Source organism: Gracilinanus agilis, chromosome 5 (genome assembly GCF_016433145.1).
Source record: "Gracilinanus agilis isolate LMUSP501 chromosome 5, AgileGrace, whole genome shotgun sequence".
Taxonomy (NCBI): Eukaryota; Metazoa; Chordata; class Mammalia; order Didelphimorphia; family Didelphidae; genus Gracilinanus; species Gracilinanus agilis.
In genome coordinates, this window is record NC_058134.1 from 125,800,562 (window position 1) to 125,824,906 (window position 24,345).

At 36.8% G+C, this 24,345-nt stretch overlaps 1 protein-coding gene across 1 annotated transcript in view; it reads left to right on the forward strand.

The window, feature by feature from the left end:
• Positions 1-24,345, forward strand: part of GRM8 (glutamate metabotropic receptor 8) — a 960,215-nt gene that overhangs the window by 826,336 nt on the left and 109,534 nt on the right. The window contains exon 8 of the mRNA XM_044677717.1: positions 1,379-2,314. Coding sequence (XP_044533652.1) covers positions 1,379-2,314 — 936 coding nt within the window. The remainder of the gene's footprint in view (positions 1-1,378; positions 2,315-24,345) is intronic.

A 24,345-nucleotide genomic window follows, 5' to 3' on the forward strand; every position in this document is an offset into this window, starting at 1 on the left:
GTGATATCACTTAGATATACTACCACTCTGTGATAAGAATAGCCCAGTTGTTTTCATGGTGAATGAATGAGTATTCATTAAATGATTACTATTTTCAGTATTTGTGCCAAACACCAATGATAGGAATGAACAATCAAATATAGTCCTTGTCCTTAAGGAGATTACCTTCTGATAATGGAGGATAAAAATGCATAGAGTAACAGTACCAGGGTAATTTAAAGGGATAATTAGAAGGGCCAGAGGAGAGGAGATTATAAGGAAGGGAGATTAGATGTCACCAAGTCAAACACCTCAATTTACAGAGGAAAAAACCAAAGCAAGGGAAATTAAGTGATTTACAAAGGATCATGAGGTAGTTTAGGGTATGAGGTGAGATTTGAATCCAGATCTTCCTTACTCATAGCCCAGTGTCTTAAGAATAAGATATACTCCTTTCAGAATAATAGCTGAGTTCATTTGCTCAGGGTTGCAGAAGTGGAGTTAGGAAGGAGGGGTAGGGTTTGGGAGAAGATAGTTAGGAAGTAAGGTAAAGAATGAGTAAAGTGTGGTTTGGCTGGTATCTTACTGAAATCATGGGTTAGGTAAAGCCCACACTAATCAGAGCAACAGGCCCTGATTGCAAAAGTTCTAGAGAGGAAAGGATTAAAACTCTTTGATATTAGTTCTGGCTTCGGTTTAATTCAGCATATTAGTTTCATGGTTGTGAGTTGCATAGTTGGGAAATTTCTGTTCAGAACCTAATACTTGCCTAGAAAAGGTTAGCTACCTCTATCAACAGAAACGTCTTTTGTTGTTGTTGTTATTGTTGCTCAGATTCAGTCACACACAACTCTTCATAACCACATTTGGGGTTCCCTTGGCAAAGATACTCTAATGGTTTTTCATTTTCTTAAAGTTAAGAAGTTCTTCTTGGGTGTTTCCCTTTGAAGATGGGGCAGTGTGTGCTTTGAGTTTTTAAAAATAGAGTTATAGAAATTGCTTTTCATGTGTATTTATTTAGTTCCTAATTAAGCATTTTAGAACTTCTGTCACTTGGTTGTATCTGTGATAAGCATTGGAAACTTCTTTCTGTGGGACCTTTTTTTATGGGTTTAAAACAACATCAGAGCCGATAAATCTCCAAATGTCACACTGGTCAACAGCTGCAGAGTAAATGAAAACTAATGACACTCATCAGGCTGATGACACAAATGATTTATTGGGCAAAATCATTTAACACTTTCATAAAGTCAATATAAGGGAAAGATACTGGTTTCCTATTATGGTAAACTGTATTTGTACTGTCAGCCCATTGTGATTTATTATAAACCTGTGGCTAGGATTAGGATATTATAAATGGGGGAAAAATGGAAGGCTCATTAATTTTTTATACCTACAGGTAGAAGACATGCAGTGGGCTAATAGAGAGCATACGCATCCCGCATCCGTCTGCAGCCTGCCATGCAAGCCTGGGGAAAGGAAAAAAACGGTAAAAGGAGTCCCTTGCTGCTGGCATTGTGAGCGGTGTGAAGGCTATAATTACCAAGTGGATGAACTGACCTGTGAACTTTGCCCTTTGGATCAAAGACCCAATGTTAACCGTACAGGCTGCCAGCTCATCCCCATCATCAAGTTGGAATGGCATTCTCCTTGGGCCGTGGTGCCCGTGTTCATCGCCATCCTGGGAATCATTGCCACTACCTTTGTAATCGTGACCTTTGTCCGCTACAACGACACCCCGATCGTGAGGGCTTCGGGTCGGGAGCTGAGCTATGTCCTCTTGACCGGCATCTTCCTCTGTTACTCCATCACCTTCTTAATGATTGCAGCACCAGACACCGTCATCTGCTCCTTCCGACGGATCTTTCTGGGGCTAGGCATGTGTTTCAGCTATGCAGCCCTGCTGACCAAAACAAACAGAATTCACCGGATATTCGAACAAGGGAAAAAATCTGTCACCGCTCCAAAATTTATCAGCCCAGCGTCCCAGCTGGTGATCACCTTCAGCCTCATCTCCTTGCAGCTTTTGGGAGTCTTCGTTTGGTTCGCTGTGGACCCTCCACATATTATCATTGACTATGGAGAACAGAGGACACTGGATCCAGAAAATGCCAGAGGGGTACTTAAATGTGATATTTCGGACCTTTCGCTCATTTGTTCTCTTGGATACAGTATTCTCTTGATGGTCACGTGTACTGTTTATGCCATCAAAACCAGAGGTGTCCCAGAGACCTTCAACGAAGCCAAACCCATTGGATTTACAATGTACACCACGTGCATCATTTGGTTAGCTTTTATTCCCATCTTTTTTGGTACAGCGCAGTCAGCAGAGAAGGTAAGTGCTGAGAAACTGAATTTCTAAGTAATTGCCCATGTTCCTCTCTTCTGTGGCCACGATCTGCTGTATTTCCTAGGCTCATGTGTATTCCTTAACAGTACTTTACTTCATTCTAGGCTTATTTGGAATTATACATATTCTTCAGGGTCACGGTGCACTGAAAGTGAGTGGTATAAGCAGGACTTCCATGAAGAATATATAAATACACTTTCTTTTTGGGAAGTCTGGAGAATTGATGGACTATACTTTCTGCATGTTTCTATGGGCCCTAAAGTAACTTGCTCTTCCAAATTAGGATTGAATTAGTTGGAAGAGGGAGGCAGAGTAGAAAGTAACTTCAGATTCATTATGTCTCAGATATGTCCTACTATAGGCAAAAGTTTCTCCCTTTGACTATTTGAAGTTAGTGGAAAGATTTACATATACTTGTAGTGATGATGATAATGATTGTGCTTCCATTTTCCTTGTCCAGTAATAGAATAGGGTCAGGACACCATGTGAAAAACTGAGGTGAATTCTCTTTATTCCTACTTTTCATTCTCCTTTCCTCCAATAGTGTACTATAGACAGCTGGGAAAATAAGAAAACAGAAAAAAAGAGGAAAGGAAAGATGGTAAAACAATCAAGAGTTTGTACTATCTCAATAACTGAGGTTCCTAATTCAACCTGCCTAGTAAAGAACAGGAACTAGCCTTCCCCTTCCCTAACCATACTAGTAAGAAAAAATCCACAGGTGAAGAGGAATAATTATTTGACTGGAATAATTTAAACATATGTCTTTGAAAAAGGAGTGATAAAGGGGACTCAGATAAAAGATTTAGGTGTCTAGTATGGAAGTAGAGCAACATGAAAAAGAAAAAAAAATCAGATAGAGAACATCTCACTGTGATAGTTACTCCTCTAGTAAATTTTTCCTTCAAATTAAACAGCTTTAAAATTGTTCTATCCTCTATTAGAAGTTGTAAAAAAGTAGAAGAACCTCCTGGGGCCAATTATGCTCCTTTAGCAACCTTTAAAGAGAGACTCTGCAGGACTCTTAAAGTCTCAGCTAATTCAGAAAGCCACAGCTCGATAAGGGAACTGAGAGCTCATTAGTATGAGTGCTTATCCTTTATTAGATCTATCTTGCCTTCAACCATGTTCTTATGGGTGGAGGGGAGTGACTTCAGCAAGTTTGCAGTTTAATAGACCAACTACAGATCCATGATCTAAGATCTTTCAGGACTTGGGTGGTCTTATGGAAGTCCGTGTAGATGGGATCCCATGATAGGAAAGCAAAGCCTCTAACAAGGAACTACTAAACTTATATAGAAGACATTCAGATGAGAATATATTCTATTGACTTTCTGCATTTGATTTAAGAGAGAAATATGTGGATCAGAATTGTATTCTGTATAAATTCTGCCCATGCAATTTATTTCCTTATATCACAAGTTTCTGCTAACAACTGTGCCAAAACATAACTTTCAGAGTGTTGTATTGGAAACTACCTGTGGCTTGGATGGGAAATTGGAATTCATTTTTGGTGTGGCCACCAGTCCTTGGGGAAAATCAATAAGCTTTGCTGGTCCTTAGATCTCTGTCTGTCTTTGTATCTTGTCTTTGTCTCTTGTCTCTGTCACTGTCTCTTTCTCAGAAGTTTGAGTAGATGATCTCTAAAGTTCCTTCCTCATTTTTAACATTCTAGGCTTTCTGAATATATGATTACTAATGATTTGTAAAGGAAATATTTCAGTGAAAACATTAATATTGAAGTCAAAGGAATTGGGTTCAAATCCAGGGTTTGCCAGAAAGCTTTGTTGTCCTTTGTTGGATTAAAGCAGAAATTCTTAATAGTTTTTGCGTCAAAAAATTCTGCCATTCTGATAAGGCTTGTGGACCCCACTTCAGAGTAATTTTTTAATGAAGAAAATATAAGACAGAAGATATAAGATAGTTCCTTGAACTTGATATTGACATACACATAAACACACACACATATATGTATATACATACACATATACTGGTATATATCATATTAATACTGACCTTTTATTTATACACTTGAATACAGTATTACATTAATAATATATATGTCATATATGTATATTACATACATATGTATATAATGACAGCTATGTAAATATGCATGTTTTCAGTTGTTCTAGTCATGTCTGACTCTCCATAACCCCATTTAGAGTTTTCTTGGAAAAGATAATAGAATGGTTTACTATTCCCTTCTCCATATTTTTTCATATATACATATAAACAATATACAGTGGCATTAATTAGTGTTATCAAGAAGTGAGTAATCTTTTAACTTTAGGTTAAAGGAAGGGATAAAGGTGAAGGTAGGTATTAGGAGAAGGAATGAAGGGGAATGGCTGAATGTAGGGAAGGAAAGAATGAGGTAGTACATTTGATTGGTAAGGGAATAGGTGGGGTGTATAGGAGAGGCAGCTTAAAACAGGCTAGAGGCTGAGGTTAGAGACATAGGATACTGGGGAGATATAGGCTGGATCCTACAAGGCTGGAAACATATCTCTATGGAGACAAAGGAGTTGGGTCATTCAGAAGTGTTTAAATCTGCCTTGAGGGCTTTCCCTTGTCAGTTTCTCAAGTCCCTCAAGGGAGGAGTTGAAAAGCTCCTCCCTGTCGGTGAAACTGATGGCAGGAGGAAGTCTCAGGTAAGGACTTCCTCCCAAGATGGATGCCCGCAGCTCCCTCAAGAAATAAAGAAATAATTCTTCCCTCTTCAACCCTTGCCTAAATTTTCGATACGATGATTTACCAGAGGCTTTGAATTGGTAACAAGAAGGTTTATTAATCTCAGGTTAATGAGAGGGAAAGAGGTTCAAGATTTTCTAACTGCTGCTAGGGAGAGGGGTGATAGTGGGGGATGGGTTGCGGAGAGGTTTAGACTGAGAGAGCTTGCTTTCCCAGTCAGGAAGATTTGACTGCCCTTTAAGTAAAGTCTTTATCAAATCACTAAAACTAAGGGTAACTTATTTGAGGATACTCTATTTGTCTATAGAAACTAAACCCACAATGTCCAATCACCAAGCCCTCCCTTCCACCCAGGGTCCAAAGGAAATTCAGGGGAAGGGGAGGGATGTAGATGGAGAGATCAGGAAGAGGTCCAGAAAAATGAGATAGGTCTAAATTTCCCCAAGACAAAATAAGCACAGGCCAAGGCTGAAGCAATTAGGCCAAAGCCAAGCCAAAAGGCCAAAGCCAACAGGCTAAGCCAAAGCAAAAGCCTCCAGCCACAGCAAAAGCCAGAAGGCAAAAGCCTCCTCAGTTGGAACTTCACCTCTATTTATTGCTTCAAGTTCTAACTGACTTTCTGAAGATTCTAAGACTTCTAACTGACTTTTTGTGACTGTTAGAAATCATAGAAGCAAAAAGTTTCTGTTAGCCACCACACATTTGTTATCAAGACAAGTCCATAGACTCCAGGTTAAGAACCCTGCACTAGATGGTCTTTGAGGGCTCTTCCAACTCTAGATTGATAATTCCAAAATTCTGTAAGGTCTCTTCTAATTCTAGATCTACCATCCTATTACTTTAATGTGTACAGCAAGTGACCTTTATCTCTTTGCTCACATAATGTTGCACTAACAAAAAAAGTCAATAATAGACAATTTACTTTTCAGTATTATACCAAAATGAACATTTGAAACCAGCAAAATCTCCAGGATTTGAATACCTAAAGTGGAGGTTTTTTCCTTCTGTTTTTCTCTTCTATTTTAGAAATTATAGGCAACTCTTAATCTTCATATAATGATTTTTCAGGAGAAAAATAGGGAAATTAAAATGCTAATAAGATAGTTTTTCTATTCGGTTAATTCTTTCAGTGCCTCTTTTTTTTTTCCTCTTGTAAATAACATGCCTTTCTACAGTAAGCTTCTTGTGCCTCATCATGGTATTTCAAACATGTTATGAAAGTGTTTTGTGAATAATAAAAACTGATGATTATTTGAGAGGTGAGACAGACAGAGATAGAGTCAGAGACAAACAGAAAAAAACCTAGAAAGAGAGGAGAAAGACAGGAAGAGACTAACCATGAGTTATAGTATGGTTAAGTTAGAGTTGTTTTTTTTTCCTTAGGTAGTACAGAACTTTTTCAGAAGACAACCATTATAAAACATGTTGATTGGTCCTGCCTTTTATATATGCAATTTTGTTGAATGAAGAAATGAGTAAATTGATGAATGAGAGATTGTATACCTGGAATTTTGGGAGTAGGTCCTTAAATCATTTAGGAAGAATCAGGATTTGTTCAGACTTGGTCTAGCTATACATCAAGATGCAAAAGTTTTAAAGTAGTTAAAAGTCTTCTCCTGAGATGCATGATGCAATAAAATTATGTGTGATTCAAAAAATACTGCTTTCAAACGTCCTATTGAATACCCCTCTCTGCCTAAGACTCCTAACCATTATTAGTCAAGACTAGTATTAGGGATACTTCAGGATGAACTTTTTTTTTTGGTGCCTTCAAATGGCTGAATTAAAGGCATAAAGACAATATATTATTTTTAAAAAGAAAATTTTCATCATGTTTTATTGATTTTGAGTCATCCTTGTCATACTTGTATGTGGTCTAAGGCTTTGACAGTTGTTTGGAATAGGCCAAATATAGGTTTTTCTTGGATAACTCCCATTTCAGGAAATTTAAGCCTCTTTTTCATGAAGTTTTATGAAAAACTTCAACTGTCAAACTACATTCCAGTTTAAGATATAAAAAAAATTTGAACACCAGGGTTAAAGGACTCTAGACTTATTTTCTATTGGTGATTCTAATACTTCCTTACTGTGTGACTTCAAAAAAGTCCCGATACCTCTCTAAGACTCCCTTTTCTCTTTGAGAAAATGATCTTTAAATGTTCTCTAAGGTGCCTTCCAGTTTTAAAAGAGAGACAGAATCAGAGTCAGAGAGAGATAGAAAAAAAAGATCATAGTCAGAGATAGGCAGGAATAGAAATAAAGATAAACAGACATGGTGAATGAGAGAGAGAGAGAGAGAGAGAGAGAGAGAGAGAGAGAGAGAGAGAGAGAGAGACAGAGACAGAGAGAGACAGAGAGAGACAGAGAGAGACAGAGACAGAGACAGACAGAGAGACAGAGAGAGACAGAGAGAGAAAGACAGAGAGAGACAGACGGACAGACAGACAGACAGACAGAGAAGGATGAAGGAAGGGAGAGAGGGAGGGAAGAGAAGAAGAGCTAAAGAGAGAATAGATGTGATTTAAATTTCATCACAATAGTAAATAAAGATGATTTAATAGAAAGAAAATAGATGACATCTGGGAGTTTTGGTCTTTTTCATAGTCAATATGAATCAAAAGTGTGATATAGGGGAGAGTGTTTGGACTTGTGATTTAATATAAAGAACTTCCCTCTTGCTCAGCACAGGTCAACACCACCACTCTAATTTATATTCTTAGAGACTTCCCTGAGTTTGCTGATGTGAAATACCAAGCTCCAAGTTCCATAAACAGTAAGTGTCGGAGGTATCCCAAAAATATTATGGAGTAGCCAAATTAGAACTTAAGTATAAGCAGAATTGAGAGGGATGTTATTGAGATAGTATCACTACATCTGGATGTGGGGGCATAGTGATTAGGGAATTGTTGAAGACAGTGATGGGAAAACTATAGCCTGGATCTGGCCCATGGGGAATAGTTTGCCCAACAACACTTTAAGGGGTTAAAAGGACAGGGGAGTGTCAGGCAGAATGAATAATGAAGCAGTTCTTTAGTAAGGGTTCTAGAGAGGCTTGGTGTAAAGAACAACAATCCACAAATGGAATAAGATACCCAGGAATGTTGTAGGTACTCCTTGTGCAGATATCTTCAAGCAAAGGTCGAATGACTATTTGTAGCATATGTCCCAGACAAGTTTCTTCTTTTGGTATGCAGTGGGCTGAATGGCTTCCCTAAGTTCCTTCCCACTCTGAGATGCTTTAGGAAGTATGTCTTGTGACTCTAATGTAGTAAAATTAATTTTCTCTCATTACAGATGGAGTATATCAGAATTAATTTCTAATAGAGTAATTCCAAAAATGTTTAAAAACATAATAGAATCATCCAATAGTAATTGTATTTATTTGGGGCACGTATGAGAGAGAGACAAGATCAGAGTGCCTGATCCAGAGTCAGGAAGACTCGTCTTCTTGAGTTAAAATTTGGCTGAAGACACTTAAAATATAAATTTAAAATTAAAAAAAAAACAATCCCCCAAATCCAAGTATTTCAATTGCCTTATTAGACAATGTATTAATAAGCATGAGTTAAGCACCTGCTGTATGCCAGGCAGCTAAGTGGCAAAGTGTATAGAGTTCTAGGCTTGAAGGCAAGAATATATCTTCCTGAATTTAAATCCAGCCTCAGACACTTAGTAGCGATGTGACTGTGGGCAAGTCATTCAATCTCCTATGCCTCAGTTTCCTCATCTTTAAAATGTTCTGGAGAACAAAATGGCAAACCTTTCCACTGTCTTCACCAAATCTCCCTTCCCTCATGGATCATGAAGAGTCAGACATGACCAAATAAAAAGAACAAAAAGTCATTTGGATAGAGCTTCATGGTCACTGTGAGCTTTAAATTCATTTTCTCTTTTAATCCTTTCAGTGGCTTTACATGGTAGGCAGCATAGGTATTATTGTCCCTCATTTACAAAATAGGACACTGAATCCCAAGGTCATAGATTGAGTTACTGGCAGAGCCTAGAGCTGGCCTGGGTGGTTTGTAGGTTCTCAGTGGGACTACTTTGAATAGCAATACTCATTTGGAAGGATTCAGTAAGCATTTGCTGAATTGAATTAAATGGGTGTTCCATGTTTAAATATTTTAGTATTTTATAATCACATCATATCTCACCCTTTAAATGTGGCTTATAGAAGGAAGCAAAACAAAACAGAACAGCCTTCCAGTGAGGGATGAAATCCTAAATAAGGCAAAAGGGGCACTTGTTCATGGGATAAGGATAAGAATGGCTAACATATCTTGGTTTAAATTTGCCAGGTATTTCATGGACACTATCTTATTTGAGCTTGACAACAACCTAGTGAGATAGGTGCTATTACTATCATCCCAGTTTTATAGAAGAGGAAACTAAACCTGAGATAGCTAAGGAATTATTGAAGCAGGATGTAAAATCTGGCCTTGCAATCCCCCAAGTCCAGCACTCCACGACTTTGTTCTTTTACCACCATCTAAGTAAAAAGTGTGAGACTTTTGACACCACCAGGAAGCAATGCAATGAACAATCAAAAGATGAAAAATTCAGTGCAAATGAAGAAAGACTTACCAGTATGGAAGACATGTATGTTTTGTACAATAGTGATGTGCCAGGTAAAGTTGGGAATTCTGATCAGATACTAGTTAGAGAAAGCAGAAAGGCTTTTAGGTTTGAGACAAACAACATGATCAATAATTGTCCAGAGATATTTGCAGGAGTCAGTTTCTCAAAAAAGACCATCAGGTATCCACAAAAGTTGCCTTAAGGATAGATGCCTGTGAAAACTTCTACAAAGAAATTTCTGAATGCCATCATCTTTTCATTAAATCAATTAATTATTTATAATTAATTAAAATTAATTAAATCCATTAAGCATAGGTCTGTCCACATCATTCCTCTCCTCTACTAACTACTATAGCTCCCTGTGTTGTTGTTCAGTCATTTTCAATTTCTTTCTACTCAATCATTCCAGTCATATCTGACTCTTGGCAACCTCATGTGGGGTTTTCTTGGAAAATAAACTGGAATGGATTGTCATTTACTTCTCCACTTCATTATACAGAGGAGGAAACTGAGGCAAATGGTTTTCAGAAACTTGCCCAAGATCATATTGCTAGTAAGTATCTGAGGACAGCTTTGAACTCAAGAAAATGAATCTTCTAACTCTAGACCCAACACATTATGTTCTGCACCACCTAGCTGCTCCTCACCCCCTATGTAGTCTCTAGAACAAAATGTAAACATCTCAGTTTGGCATTTAAAAATCATTCATAGGCTAAATCCTGATCACAAGCATATTTCTCTTTATTCCCCTCCTCACATTCTATTTGCCATCCCAACTAGTCTATTTCTGATTTCCCAATCTCTCCACTCCACCATGCCTGGAAATAGATTTTTCTCTTCTTCTGTGCCTCAAAGAGTCCTTAACCTCCTTCCAGCTGCCAGCTCTTGTGACAAACCCTTAGCAACTTCACCAGTTGTTAGTGCTTTCTCCTTCTTTAGATTTTTTTCATATTTACTTATCTTTCCAAGTAGAATGAAATCTCCTTAATGGTGAGGACTTTTGTTTTTTCATTATGCCTTTATTTCCTCAGTTCCTACTCCAGTGAATAACTAGTTGTATGCACTTAATAAAGATACATTGAATTGAAGTGAGTTAAAAAATGCAGCAAACATAATGAAAACACAAACTAAGAACTTTTCTAGGACACTATGATAAAATGTTTTACTTAAAAGTGTACTTAATGCAATTTTGTGATTAATTGCAGAATTGCTCCATTTAATTGAATTATATGAACTTTAAAGAAATACTCTCCATATCTAATATTAACTGTTCTTTTAAAATGTGATACCTGCCCTCTTTCCTATAATACACTGGGTATCAGGTACTTCATGAAAATTGCAGTGATACTTCTATATCTTGGTTTCTCTGGGTAAGTCATATTTGACTAAGTCATTTCAATTTAAAACATTAAAAAATGCAGGTCTCATCCTATGTATTTAACTGCATTTTATTTTCATTTTTTCTAAATGTGTTCTACAAGCACAGGTATCTCAACTCAGTCACTGATCCTATTTTAAATATTTCCATTTTGACTTCCATGCTTCTGGGAGCCTCCTCTCCCATACCTCATCATTGGGAATGTCCTCATTTTACCCAATCTAATCAGTCTTGGTGTTTATATTGTATCAGTAATGTTTCCCCCTCTTATTGGGTCATGGACTTCTCTCCCTTCTTTCCTACTGGGCTACACTCATTTTGGGCTCCACACACCTGCATCACCATATTGATTCCTGCTATTGAATGCTTGTCATATCACTTCACACTTTTCACAAGTGAAACTTGATCATTCTGCATTTTATCCAAGAAAGCATGGCCTCAAAGAGGACAAGCTTTTCTATGATTTCCAATAGGAGAAACAGCTACCCTAATACTGTACTGATCTTAGAGGCAAGAATTGTCTCTTTGATTAGCCCCTCAGCTACCACCACCTACTGGCTGTATGATCATTGTTATTCCATTTATTTAACTCATCAGGGCTGCAGTTTCCTAATCTGCAAAGTGGGAATGATAATATATGTGCTTCTTATCTCAAAGGATTGCTATGAAGAAAACGAAGCACTATAAACGTTCATATCAATATTATTACTAGCATTATTAGTATTCAAATTATGGTGAAAAGATTATAGAAGAAGACCACATAAGAGATTAAAAACTAATGTCATTTCAATATAACTCATTTCCTTCATAACTCTATTTTTATGTTTTGCAATTAAAAACATTGCCTGAGAAGGAATCCACAGGCTTCATGAGACTTCCAAAGGAGTCCATTATACAAAATATGTTTAAAAACCTTGGCTAGAATCTCAGCTGATAAGTGACTAAATTATATGAATAGGTAGTTTTCAGAATAAGAAATAAAAATTATCTATAGATATAGGAAAGAATTTTCTAAATAATTATTGATTAAAGAATTGCAAATTAAAACAACTCTGAGGTACCACCTCACACCTATCATATTGACTAACATAACAGAAAAGGAAAAGGAAGCATTTGGAGGGGTTGTGAAAAAAAATGGTACAGTAATACACTGCTGTTGGAGCTGTGAATTAGCCCAACAATTTTGATGAACAATTTAGAATTATGTGCAAAAGGCTATATAACTGTGCATACCCTTTGACTTAGCTACTAGATTTGTAACCCGAAGAGCTCAAAATAAAAAGGGAAAGGACCTAAATGTACAAAAATATTTAGAACAGCTTTTTTGGTGGTCCAAAGAATTGGGAATTGTAGGAATGTCTACCAATTGGCCAAACAAGTCGTGGCATATGATTGGGATGAAATATTATTGGACTATAAAAATGATGATAGATATGGTTTCAGAAAAACCTGGGAAGACTTGTATGAACTGAGGCAAAGTGAGGCGAGCAGAGCCAGAACAGTGTTTGCAATAACAATGGTATTATAACAATGATCATCTGTAAAAGATTTAGCTACTGTAATGAAATGATCCAAGACAGTTCTGAAGGACTCATGATGAAAAATGTTATCCACTTTTAGAGAGGGAACTGATAAAGTCCGAGTGTAGATTGAAACATAATTTTTTCATCATATTTTTCTTGCTTTTCTTTTTACATCATGAAAATATGTCTTGAATTTCACATGTAAAATTGGGTCAGTTGGTCAGGGAGAAGATTTAGGGAGGGAGAGAATTAGAAACTCAAATTTAAAATAAAAAAGCTAAAAACAAATAAATAATATATTAAAAAAGAAACTCTGTCCAGAGTCTTTAAGACACACAGATATCTCCCTATTCTTTCATTACCAATAATATGTGAATTTTTAACTAAAGAGACAGTGACTTCCTTGTTGATTTGGCTATTTTTTTTAAACTGTATCTACGATTTCAGTGCTATAATGGTGAGGGTCTAGGTTATGTTCAAAGGGAGGAAGAATTGGCAGTTTGGTAAGGAAAATAAATTCTGAATGAACTAGAGCTTGAGGTAACATTTTGATCACCACATATAGGCAACCACTATATAGTCCTAAAAGTACCTTTTCCTCCTAAAATTTCTCCATAGGACTAAATCTCTATTTTGTTCCCATCATAGTTTGTTTTGTGTTATGCTTATCTGTGTGTATATGTATGTATGTGTATTTATATATATGATATATATATAACATATATATAATATATATGTATATAATAGATTCTCTAGAAGAATGGCAGTTCCTTGAGAACAGGGATAGTGATATTTTAAAGTCTTTATTTTAGGGGTAGCTAGTTAACTCTGTGGCAAAGTGGACTGAGAGCCAGACCTAGAGATGGAAGGCCCTGGGTTCAAATCTGGCTTCAGACACTACCTAGCTATATGACCCTGGGCAAGTCACTTAACCATCATTGCCTAGCCCTTACTGCTCTTCTGCCTTAGAACCATTACATAGTATTGATTTTAAGGATAAAGGTTTAAAAATATAAAACATTCATTTTAGCAAAATACATTTAGCTTTTAGTAAAATATCTTTCACATAGTAGACATTTAATCCTCAAATGGGATTGCCTTGGTCAGTCTCAACTGTACTATATTCAATTTTTGGTGACACGTTAGGAAAGACATTGAAAATATTCTGAGGGACAAGAGAACACACCATATGAATATAGGTTGAATATCTGAGGCTGGATTTGAACTGAGGTATTCTTGAGTCCATGACAAGTGCTCTAACTACTGTACCACTGAGCTACTTTAGAATGGATATTTTGACATTTTGAAAACCAGTTATATGGGGAAAAAAAGACTCAGCTTGTTATGGTAAAGCACAGAAAGCACAGGTAAAAACAATAGAATGAAATTAAAAAAAAACAGATTCAAGCTTTTAAAAAACATATTAAATTTTTTAATGTTTTTTTCTTCCTTCCTTCCTTTCTTCTTTTCTTCCTTCCTTCCTAACTAAATAGCCTCTTATGTTCCTTCTGGATCCATATCTGTGTTTTGATCCTAAGAAATAAAAACTAGTAATACTTGTTAATTTGGTGGGGATAACTGCCTTATACATTGTAAGATGAGAAAAATGCCAAAGGGATAAGTTATGCATTTAATAAACTGCTATAAAATGTTTTGGATGTCAAGAGGACTTCAGTTTAATTACAAATATAACCAAAAGATTAATTTCTCAGGCATGGGAATTCAAAGTTTTGAAAATTTTTTATATACCCACTTCTATAAACCCAAGCCAGCAAAACATAAATCCATACATCTTTTCTATTAGTTCATGACTAGGAAAAGTAATAATGATTTTTATCATATATATATATATATGTATATATATATAACATTTTATCTTGTGTTGAATTTTCTACTGTTATCAACTTCATGAATTATATAGAAAAGCATAAATATGTGTGTTTATCTACATATATATAGTGTATCAGTCTATAAAATGTGTGGGGATTTTGCTTATTGTAATTTTTACTTCTATAAGGTATTTATTGTTACCAACTTTAATCACTGCAGAAAGAAAATGGGAAAAGATAATTTCTATCTCCCTATCTATTAGTTAGAAATGAGAACAGCAACAACAAAAAGATTCAGTGACTACAGAATATTGTTTGTTTTTCTCCCTGTGATTTTTTTAGTTCACTTTGTGATTATATTGTCATCCTTTCATCCAAATTAGTCTGAAGAATGAATTAATTGGTTATATCTCTATGGGTCTCTTGGCAATGGCAAACATGAGGACTCTGCATCAGGGACTAGATTCCTGCTCTTCCTTAGTGGCAGCAGTGGTGTCTCTATTTTTCTGCTCTGGTGTTCTTGGGAGTAAGAACAGGGATCTCTGTCTCTAGTTAATAGGGGGAACACCAGGGTGAGGACTTTTGGCCAACTATTGCTTACCCCTAAAGCATATGCAGTCAATACAGTTGTCCTGGACAGTATTGCTCTAAATGAATATGAAACAGCTTCATTGGCTTAAAAAGGCAAAAACAAAGCCTCTGGTCAATTTAGGAATGCAATTGTTTAGCTTGTGTTTGTTTCTTCTTGCCCACCCCCCCAAACCCTAGAAATCAGCAGTTACATGACAGATTCGACTGACTATTTTTTAGACACTACTCAAAGCTTTAAAGTTTCTCAAGGCTACTCTGTAATAATTCATAAAACTCAGCAACTGAAAAAATGAAGTAACAAAAAACAAAATCAGCAAATAGTCAGCAAATAATTTTTAAAATTAGAATATTATGCTAGGTGTTGAGGGGGGATGCAAATATACAAAATACAAGACCATAGAGGAGAAAGAAAACTAAATAGATTGCTAAACAAACAAACAAAAACCTTAAGATAAAGTTGTGCGTGGGTGCATGCATGGATAATTATGAATGGGAGTGTGATTGTTGGGACACATGGATTCTAAGCTTCTCTCTGCTATATACTGGTTGTGTGACCTTCCTTAAATCTCATTACCTTTCTGGCCATCAGTTTCCTCATTCTTAAAATGAGAGTGTGGTACTGGGAAGTGTCTAAGGCCAGATTTGAACCTAGGACCTCCTGTCTCTAGGCCTGGCTCTCAATCCACTGAGCTAACCCAGCTGCCCCCTGGGCAATATATATATATATATATATATATATATATATATTCCAAAATAAATGAGCAGCTAGGTTGTTGAAGTGGATAGAGCACCAGGCCTAGAATCAAGAAGGCCTTAATTAAACCCCACCCTCACACACTGATGGTATGACCCTGATCAAGTCACTTGACTCTGTTTGCCTCAGTTTACTCACCTGTAAAATGAGCTAAAGAAGGAAATGGTAAACCACTCCTGTACCTTTACCAAGAAAAACCCAAATGGGGTCATTAAGTGTTGAATATGACTGAAATGACTATGACAACAACAAATTAACAAATACATAGGATATGCAAAGTATCATAATAAATCATACAATGAAGAAGTAAAGATGAATACAACCCTTTCTATGCAGATAAGGGCTTACAATATGTTAGAGCTTGTGTAACTGAAATACTTAGGGTGGAAATTAGAGAAATTGAAATTGTTTCAAGATTGTTTTAGTTCCATGTTTTTATAGTGGATTCTTATAAAGAACTGGATTGATCTGACCTGAAGATCTCTTGAAGCCATAAACACTGTAGGATGGAAAGAAATTAGTTGAATGATTTAAACAGATGTTTTGGAAACCTCTGGGTGAAATTAAGTTAAGATGGGAGGCTGCAGTAGAACCAGATGAGAATAGATGGCTGTTGAAAGTGCATCTTCATTCAGAGAAAAGTCATATTTTAATTTCTGCACATTACTCGTTTTACAGATTTTGACATCAAGATGAATCATGTTCTTTCAAAAGATTATAAAGACATAATTTATTATCTCAGCATTTATTGCTGTTCTGAATCAAATCATAGTGAAAGCTCTTGTTTGAAATTACATAAGAGAAAAGTAAGTTGTTTAAAAAGGAAATAAAGTATAGAAGCAGACGAGTAAAAATAAGAGCAGATGTCCACAAAAGGTAAAGAGGAAACCACTATCAAAGCAAACAGGAAAAAAAATATATGTATCTATAGGAGTGTATGTGTATGTGTATGTATGTACACACATATGCATATATATTCTAAATGATGCTTTGGGGGCATAATCTTCCATCTCTGATAAAGCTCTTTGCAATGCAGAGAACTAGACAAGGTATCCAAATCAGCAAACATTAAGTGTATACTGGGTAGAAAACACAATGACATTCCTTTGGAAAAATGGTCGCTGTCTTCATAGAGCTAACATGCTAGAAAATCAATGAGATCTAGCACAGATAACTCTAACACATGTTAAAGACATATGTAACAAAGTGGGATCAAAGTAGAAGGTTACATTAAAGAAATACCATTTGAGTTGAATTGTAAAGGATAAAGACAAGTTTAGCAGGTAAGCAAGTAAAAGGAATATAGTTCTGGAGTACTAAACTGCCCAAGTATGGAAGGAGGAAGGAATAGGATTGGATGGGAAGAGACCCAGAGAATGCAAAGAAAGCTATGCTTTGTCTAGATCCTAGAGCGTGTGGAGAGGTCTAGTGTAAGGTGAAGTTGAGCTAGAAAGATAGGGTAGCATCAGATTTTGGAAGGGCTTGAATGAATGAAAAACAAAGAAGGCTGAGTTTTATTCAGCAGAGAATGAGGAGATATTAAAGGTTTTTGAGCAGACCTATAATAAAACCAGATGTGAACAAAGAGGAGATAAGGTTGGCCGTGGTGAGATTGGTGTAGGCAGGAATATCTCTTACAAAGAAATCGCAATAATCTGAGCCAGAAATAATGAATTTTTGAATTGGGGTATTGATAATGGGAGCAGTAAAGGGGACATATAGGATAAGTATTTTTTTAATGGCATGGTGGGAATATAGGTTCAGAGGACAAAGAAGTCCTGTATTAGAGCTCTAATGTGGTAAATACCCCCAACAACTTGGCAATACAATATGATACAAAAGCTAAAAGTGGGAGGGCTATCAAATAGACTCATCCTTACTTAAAGACTAATAAAATATTCAGATTTCAGCATTAAAAAGGACTCAGAAGTTCTGTTAGTACAACCATTTTCCAGGGGCAGAATTGTCCTGAGGATTTAAAAGCTATTAATCTTAATTTCAACATACAAAACAAAGCTGAGACTCTAATAATGTTAAATGATAATAACAGTGTTTACATAATACTTTTAAGAGTACAAAACACCCATACATACATGTATTATTAGCCTCATTTTATAAGAATAAACTGAGGTTATATACACCTTGTCAGTATCACACAGCTAGAAAGTAATGGAGGCAGAACTCACATTCACAACTTGAAGATTCCAAGTCCACCATTCTCTCTATTATTCCAACTATCTGCCTGTGGTATCCACTCAGGGCCTCTGGTTTTTAACTTTCTCTCCCTGGTGAACTCTAAATCAAACTGCTGCATAACACTTTCAAATCTTTGATTCTGAAATAAAAGCAAGAGTTGTGAAATGGCTGAATGTGTGGGATATTTGCCATAGAGAAGACACAGGAGAAGTGTAGGGGGCAGCAATGAAGGTCTACTCTTCCTAGTCATCAATTTTTCAAAGGCATTTAATATCAACAGTCAATCCAAAGTCTGACTTTATTCAAAATCAATGTTTGGATGCCCAAAGAAGTTCTTCATGAAACCCAAGAAGATGAAACGTCAAGTTTGAGTTGATGGCTCAACCCCAGAATCATTACTTTCCCCTAGAGCTACCCAAACAAATAAGGCTGAGACTGCAACAAGAAACAGAGAAGTCATTTGAAAACGCTTCTGTCATCCTTCTGATGAGCAATATGAAAAAGAGAACACTAACAAGGAGAATGGTCAAGGGACTTGGTCAAGGGAATGTGAGCATGCCATGCTAGAATTCAGGTGTCCTTTGTTCCAGCCTAGCAGGCTTCCTCCATTGCATAGAAGGCCATTTCCCTCCTCTATCAACCCTCCATTTCCATTAATGAATCACTATGAAGACTAATGTACTATGTCAGCACATGTAGCCATTTTGTGTGATGGAAGTTTGGACTCAGAGGATGTGGACTCTTTCCTACTGCTATTAGCTAGCTGCTTAACCTTGGGCCAATAGCATGACCTTTCTGGGGTGACAGTTCCTCAGTTTTAATCTTTAATATACATTTAATATAAATGACATTTATATAGTTAATGAAATAGTAATATATTTTATCAATAATCAAAAAAATTATATTTTTATTTGTCAGTCTATATTAGAATATTCCCTGGTCAGAAGAAAAATTCCCAGGTGCCGCTTCAAGGAGGGCAATCCAGAAAATTCTTCTGTGGGCATCAGACACCTATGATTGCCTCCATCTACAGAGAGGGGGGAGAAAGTTATGAGAAGTAGATATTCCAGCTCATATGCCTCCAGCACCTTCAAAATTTTCTACCCAGAAGCAAAGGACCCCCTACCACAGAGCATTATCCACTAACCCCCAGCCCAACTCTTATTATGGCTCTGATCAAACAAAGCTTCAAGTTCAAATATAAAGCAACAAAAAGTGTTAGAGGTACTGTAATTAACTAAATTAGAATTTGGCTACTGAGCAATTGGTCATGATAATGTGTAGAATACTGGATGGCAGGAGAGATGACTGAGGATCAGCTGCTTTGGGCAATTTGCTCTTAAAAGTTTGATGGGTGCTTATGGCTGCCTTTTGGAGCCTGAGAGCATCCCAGCACAAGCTATGCCTCCCACTCTGTTTCATGAGTCACAGCTGTGCTATGGTTGGCTGCAGTGGGCAATGGTGGCTTTATCCTTGGGTTTTATCCTAAGCTCAATTCTGCCCTCTCTTTCCCTAGCCAAGTTATTCAGAAGCAACTTTATCTTAAACAAGATTATAAACACCTTTAAGCCTGACAAAGAAAACTCTAGATCATTATTCTCCTTTCTTATACATGAAAGGTGCTAATTAGATGATTAAAAAATATATATTGAATTTAGTTGATCTCATTAGCATTGTGCAGGCATTTCAGCTTCTTGAAATCTTTTAGATTAGAGGAAACTAGGTGGTATCATGCTTAAAGAGTAAGACCTGGAATCATAAAGTCCCTTGTTCATATGCAATCCCAGAAACTTACCAGCTACATGAATTTTGGGAAGTCACTTAATATCTATCTGCCTCAGTTTCCTCATCTACAAAATGGGTATAATGACAGTATTTAACTCAGAGGGTTGTTGTGAGGATCACCTGAGATAACATTTTAAAGCACTTTGCACAGCATCTGGTGCATAATAGGTAATATTTAAATGCTAGCTATAATCTTTTTGGAACTGTAATGTGCTCCCTAATGCATCAGTTCTTTCTCACGCCTTTGTGTCACCTGGAAATTTGTTCTGCTTGCCAACCAAGCCTTTAACTAAGCCAATGATAAAAATGTTGAAAAGCAGTCTAGTAATATCTGAAGTATTCCTCTAGAGATCATGCTAAAGTTAACAATGATTTTTAATTGCCACAGGTCAAAAGTCATCAAACCATCATGTAATTGAGTACATTTTTAATCATTTTATCAATAAATATTTCATGAAAGATTTTTTCAAATGCCTCACTAACATTTAGTTTTCATATATATTTCCTATGATTAACCAGTCTAATTACTATATCACAAAAAAGAAAGAAAACTGTTCTAGCTGAGCCTATTTTTGTCTTCTAGTGGTCTTAGGAAGTCAAGCTTACCAACCTGAAGTTTAAGGAATCTACTTTAAGAGCTGTTTCAAAGAATTACTTGTGTTTAGTTTAGAGAATAGAAAACTAAGGCCATGAAACCTGTCTCTGAGTTTCTGAAATGAGTGTCATGTGGAGCATGACTTTGGTTTATTTGTTTTGGCCCCAAAACACAATACTCAGGCCAGTGGATAAAGTATGAGAGAAGCAGATTTGGGCTCAATGTAAAGATGAAATTCTTAACAATTAGAGTTGTCCAAATGGGGGTTAAACTGTGTTGTGTGGGAGTAGATTCTTTATTACTGGATGTGTTCAAAGAGAAACTGGATGACTGCCTTGGCAGGTATTCTGTACATGACATTCCTTTATCAGCAAAGAGTTGTTTCAAATTATCTCTACTTTCAAATTTAAAAGTTCATGATTTTACAACTGAGAAGTACACAAGGTGTCAAGATTAAACCGAGATAAAGTTCTAGAGAGAAGTGTTTGCCACACATTCTGTTGCTTTGAGATTTGGAACAGTCATTGGACACATCTGGCTTCTTGAGCCTTTTTACCAACAGCATCTCAAAGCTATATACTATATTAAATGGCAAGACCACATTGCCAGTGATAAAACCCTGGAGTGTGGCTAAGCTGTCATCATCACAGCTTTCCTGGATTCTTCCCAGCTCAGCTGGGTTGGATGTATATGAATAATGGATGAAGGTAGGTACTCAGCTCCTATTTGGAGAGATAAAGTGGCAGGATATGTAGAAGAAACACTTTAAAGATGCAGTGGTAAAGAACTTTAGGTTGCTCAGTTAAGACATTTGTTGATCATATGCATTAACAAGCCTATGGAGTCTCCCTCTATAAACAAAGCCACTCATTTAAGACAAAGATGTCCTATGGTTCATGTGACCAAAAGTCAATCTAATACCATAGCACACTAATCAAGGATCAGATTGTAGGAATATTCCATATGGATGAACATATTAAATTATATAGTGTGATCTAGTAAAATATATATCAGGCTGAGGGTTCAGGATACTAGCATCTCTTGAAGGTTAGTTTAAGCAACCTCTCTATGCTTTGGCTTTCTTTTCTTTAAAATGAAGACAATATCCCATGAAGGACCTACCTCCCTGAGATATTAAGGAATACACAGAATATTTTTTAATGTCATGATGATGACTAAATTTTACTATTGGAAGGCTCCACAAAGATTTTATCATCCAACCCAAATCCAATATTGATATATATTTTACCATCCATATGTATCAATGGTAGTAACACTGTCTGTAATCCTATTATCACCTACAAAGCCTGCTATATCACCATGCAGAATTAACATTGCTAATTTTGATTTTAAAATAGGATATTCTTCAGAGTACATTTTAAAATTCAGCCATTCTATGAAAAACTCAACATTCTTGGCTATATGACTATTATTTTCTGTGTAGTCCTAACCCTAATGCATTATGTTGTATCTGTGTCCTCTTTCTAATTTCATTTTACTTTTCTCTTTCTCATCTTCAGTTTTCTTTTCTATTGAAGTCATCCACTGAAGATTCCTAGTGGGTAGGACACTCAGAAAGGGAAACCAGGGACTGAGAGAAAATGGGTTACAGGTTAAGGACTAATGGAAAGAAAACACAAGGCAAAAAGGAAGACACACAGACAAAGAAAGCTCTGGCATAAGGTAGTCAGACAACCAGTAAGCTCTGGTGGATAAGAGCTTTTATGGTTCAGAGCAAGGATCAGCAACCTTTTTGGCCATGAGAACCATAAACCCTTGGGGAAGGAGGAGGATGGAGGCAGAAGGTGCTGGAATATGGGGCAGGGGCTGAAGGGCCCCCTGGGGCACATCCTGGGGCTCTGCCCAGACTGGCCAATCCTAGGTGGAGCCAGATATGGCTCTAGAGCCATACTTTGCTGACCCCTGGTTCAGAGCTTCACTGGGATGAAGCTCTGATGGTAAAGAGTTTAGATGGTTCTGAGCTTAACCCTTAGCTGACATACTGCTCTTTTTATTGGGGTTACAACAGTATACTGGGAAGGGGGGAATCAAGTGGTCTGATACTTTGGCACTGAGTTAATCATCTAGAGATACAAACTCTTGGAAACCAAAACAATAGGTAGAGCTAACACCTAGATCAGGAATCCACTTGGCCTAAGGTCTTGATACATATGTTAATTGATTGTTAATTGGTAAAATCCTGAGACTGAGATAACTGACTGCTCTTCCAGAGTGTAGGTTTAGGGAAGGGCTAGGAATGTGGCAAGGCTGAGGTTCAATTTAACTCAAGGTTACAAAAATCAATCATAAGCAATTCAAGAGTCAATTTTTTTGAGCACTCTTAAAATAATATCAAGATTGCTGTATACCTGGATTGCTACATCTATAAAATGGGGATCATGATAGGACCCCCTTCACAGTTCTTTTGTGGATATAAAATGCAGTAATATATGTAAAGTGTTCTATAAACTTTAAAACGCCTTATGAATCTTAGTTATTATATTTGAAGACGATAAGAATCAAAACTGGAGGAGAGAGTAAAAGTGATGTTGGGGTAGTCTAGACTTAAGATTTCTCTAGATAGGCAAATACCTGTATGCATATTCATTTCAATGATGCAAACCAAGAACTTATTTGCAACTTATGTACTTACAGAGTTAGCTGGGATACTGTTGTGAGGAGGATTACTTAGTTGTTATTTAGGAGACCTAGCAGGAAGGGCTTAAGAATTCCAAATGAAATGGGGAAGCAGGACGTGGTCTCTCTCTCTGAGATTGACTCCATGGTGGTTGGGACAAGTTGTAACTGACCCTAGGAGACTTCAGAGGAAGTAGAGTTCATACCCTGATTCCCTGGGATCCTGAAAGAAGATTGACATCTACTTGTGGGAGATTTTGGTAGAGACTATTAATCCCAACCTGAGATGCAGGTTAACTTGGGCTGGGTCAGCTCCCAGAATCTACCCACCTGAAAGAGTACAGCTAGTGGTCCTGGAAGAGCTACAATATTTCTGGAGTGTGTCAGGACTCTGCTGTGAGGATTCCCACTTCAGTCCTGCTATTCTCTGGGCCCTGCCTGGCTTAGGTCTCAGTTCAGTGTAGATAAGTCCCTCTCCTGACCCTGTGGTTTGCCCTTAGACTGGAAGTGTAGAAACCCCTATTCCCATCCTTTACCATAGTTCCCTTAATTAAATTTGTTATAAAATCTTGTCATTTGCTTGCTAGTTTCCATTGGCCCCTTGTCTAGATGGGGCAGGGTGACAGTTAGACCTAACTGCCACTTCTGTTAACAGACATTTTCCCTGGCAGTTAAACCCAGTCTCCCTAACTTGTTAAGTCCCCATCTTTTGTCATTCCTGTCTCCTTCACACCCTTCTGGACCCACATTTAATATTTAAGTTAAATCCCCTGGTTTTCCCCATAAGAATACTAAAGGTAAATAATTTACTCATCATGCTACAGTTAGAATGTGTCAAATACAGAACTCAAACTCATGTCTTCTTTACCCAAAATTTAACATTCTTTCTTTTAAAATGTTCTGGATCTTAACATAAGATACTGAGTATTGTAGGAAATATGTGCTCAGAAACGTAAGTAGATTAGATCTGTGAGGATGAAAGATCAACCACATTGGAACTCCTAAGTACCACATTGATGGTCCTGTAATATTGAATGACTTAGGAGAAAAATTGAAGAATATTGAGTTGGTTCTCTATGCCAGATTTTTAGGAAGAAATGGGTAAGAATTGCACAGGGTGAGAAAGCATGAATGTAATATGATCTGGACCATTGGAGAAATTACCAACATTGATGAGATCACAGGTCCATTAAATAATAGTATAATAAACAAATTTATAGTGGCAATGATCTGATCCTGAATCAAAACCCTTTGTAACAATGATCCATAAAAATTTAAGAACATTTTAATAGGTGTCACCATATGGAATACTCATAACTCCAAACTTCAAAAGTTTTCAGAAAAGAAAATCATAGTGAAAGAAATTAAAGCCACATGGTAGGTACTTTGTCCTCCTGACTACTATTAGAGTTGTGCTGAAAATTCAAGTACAGAGTGTGAGCTACCACTTCAATTT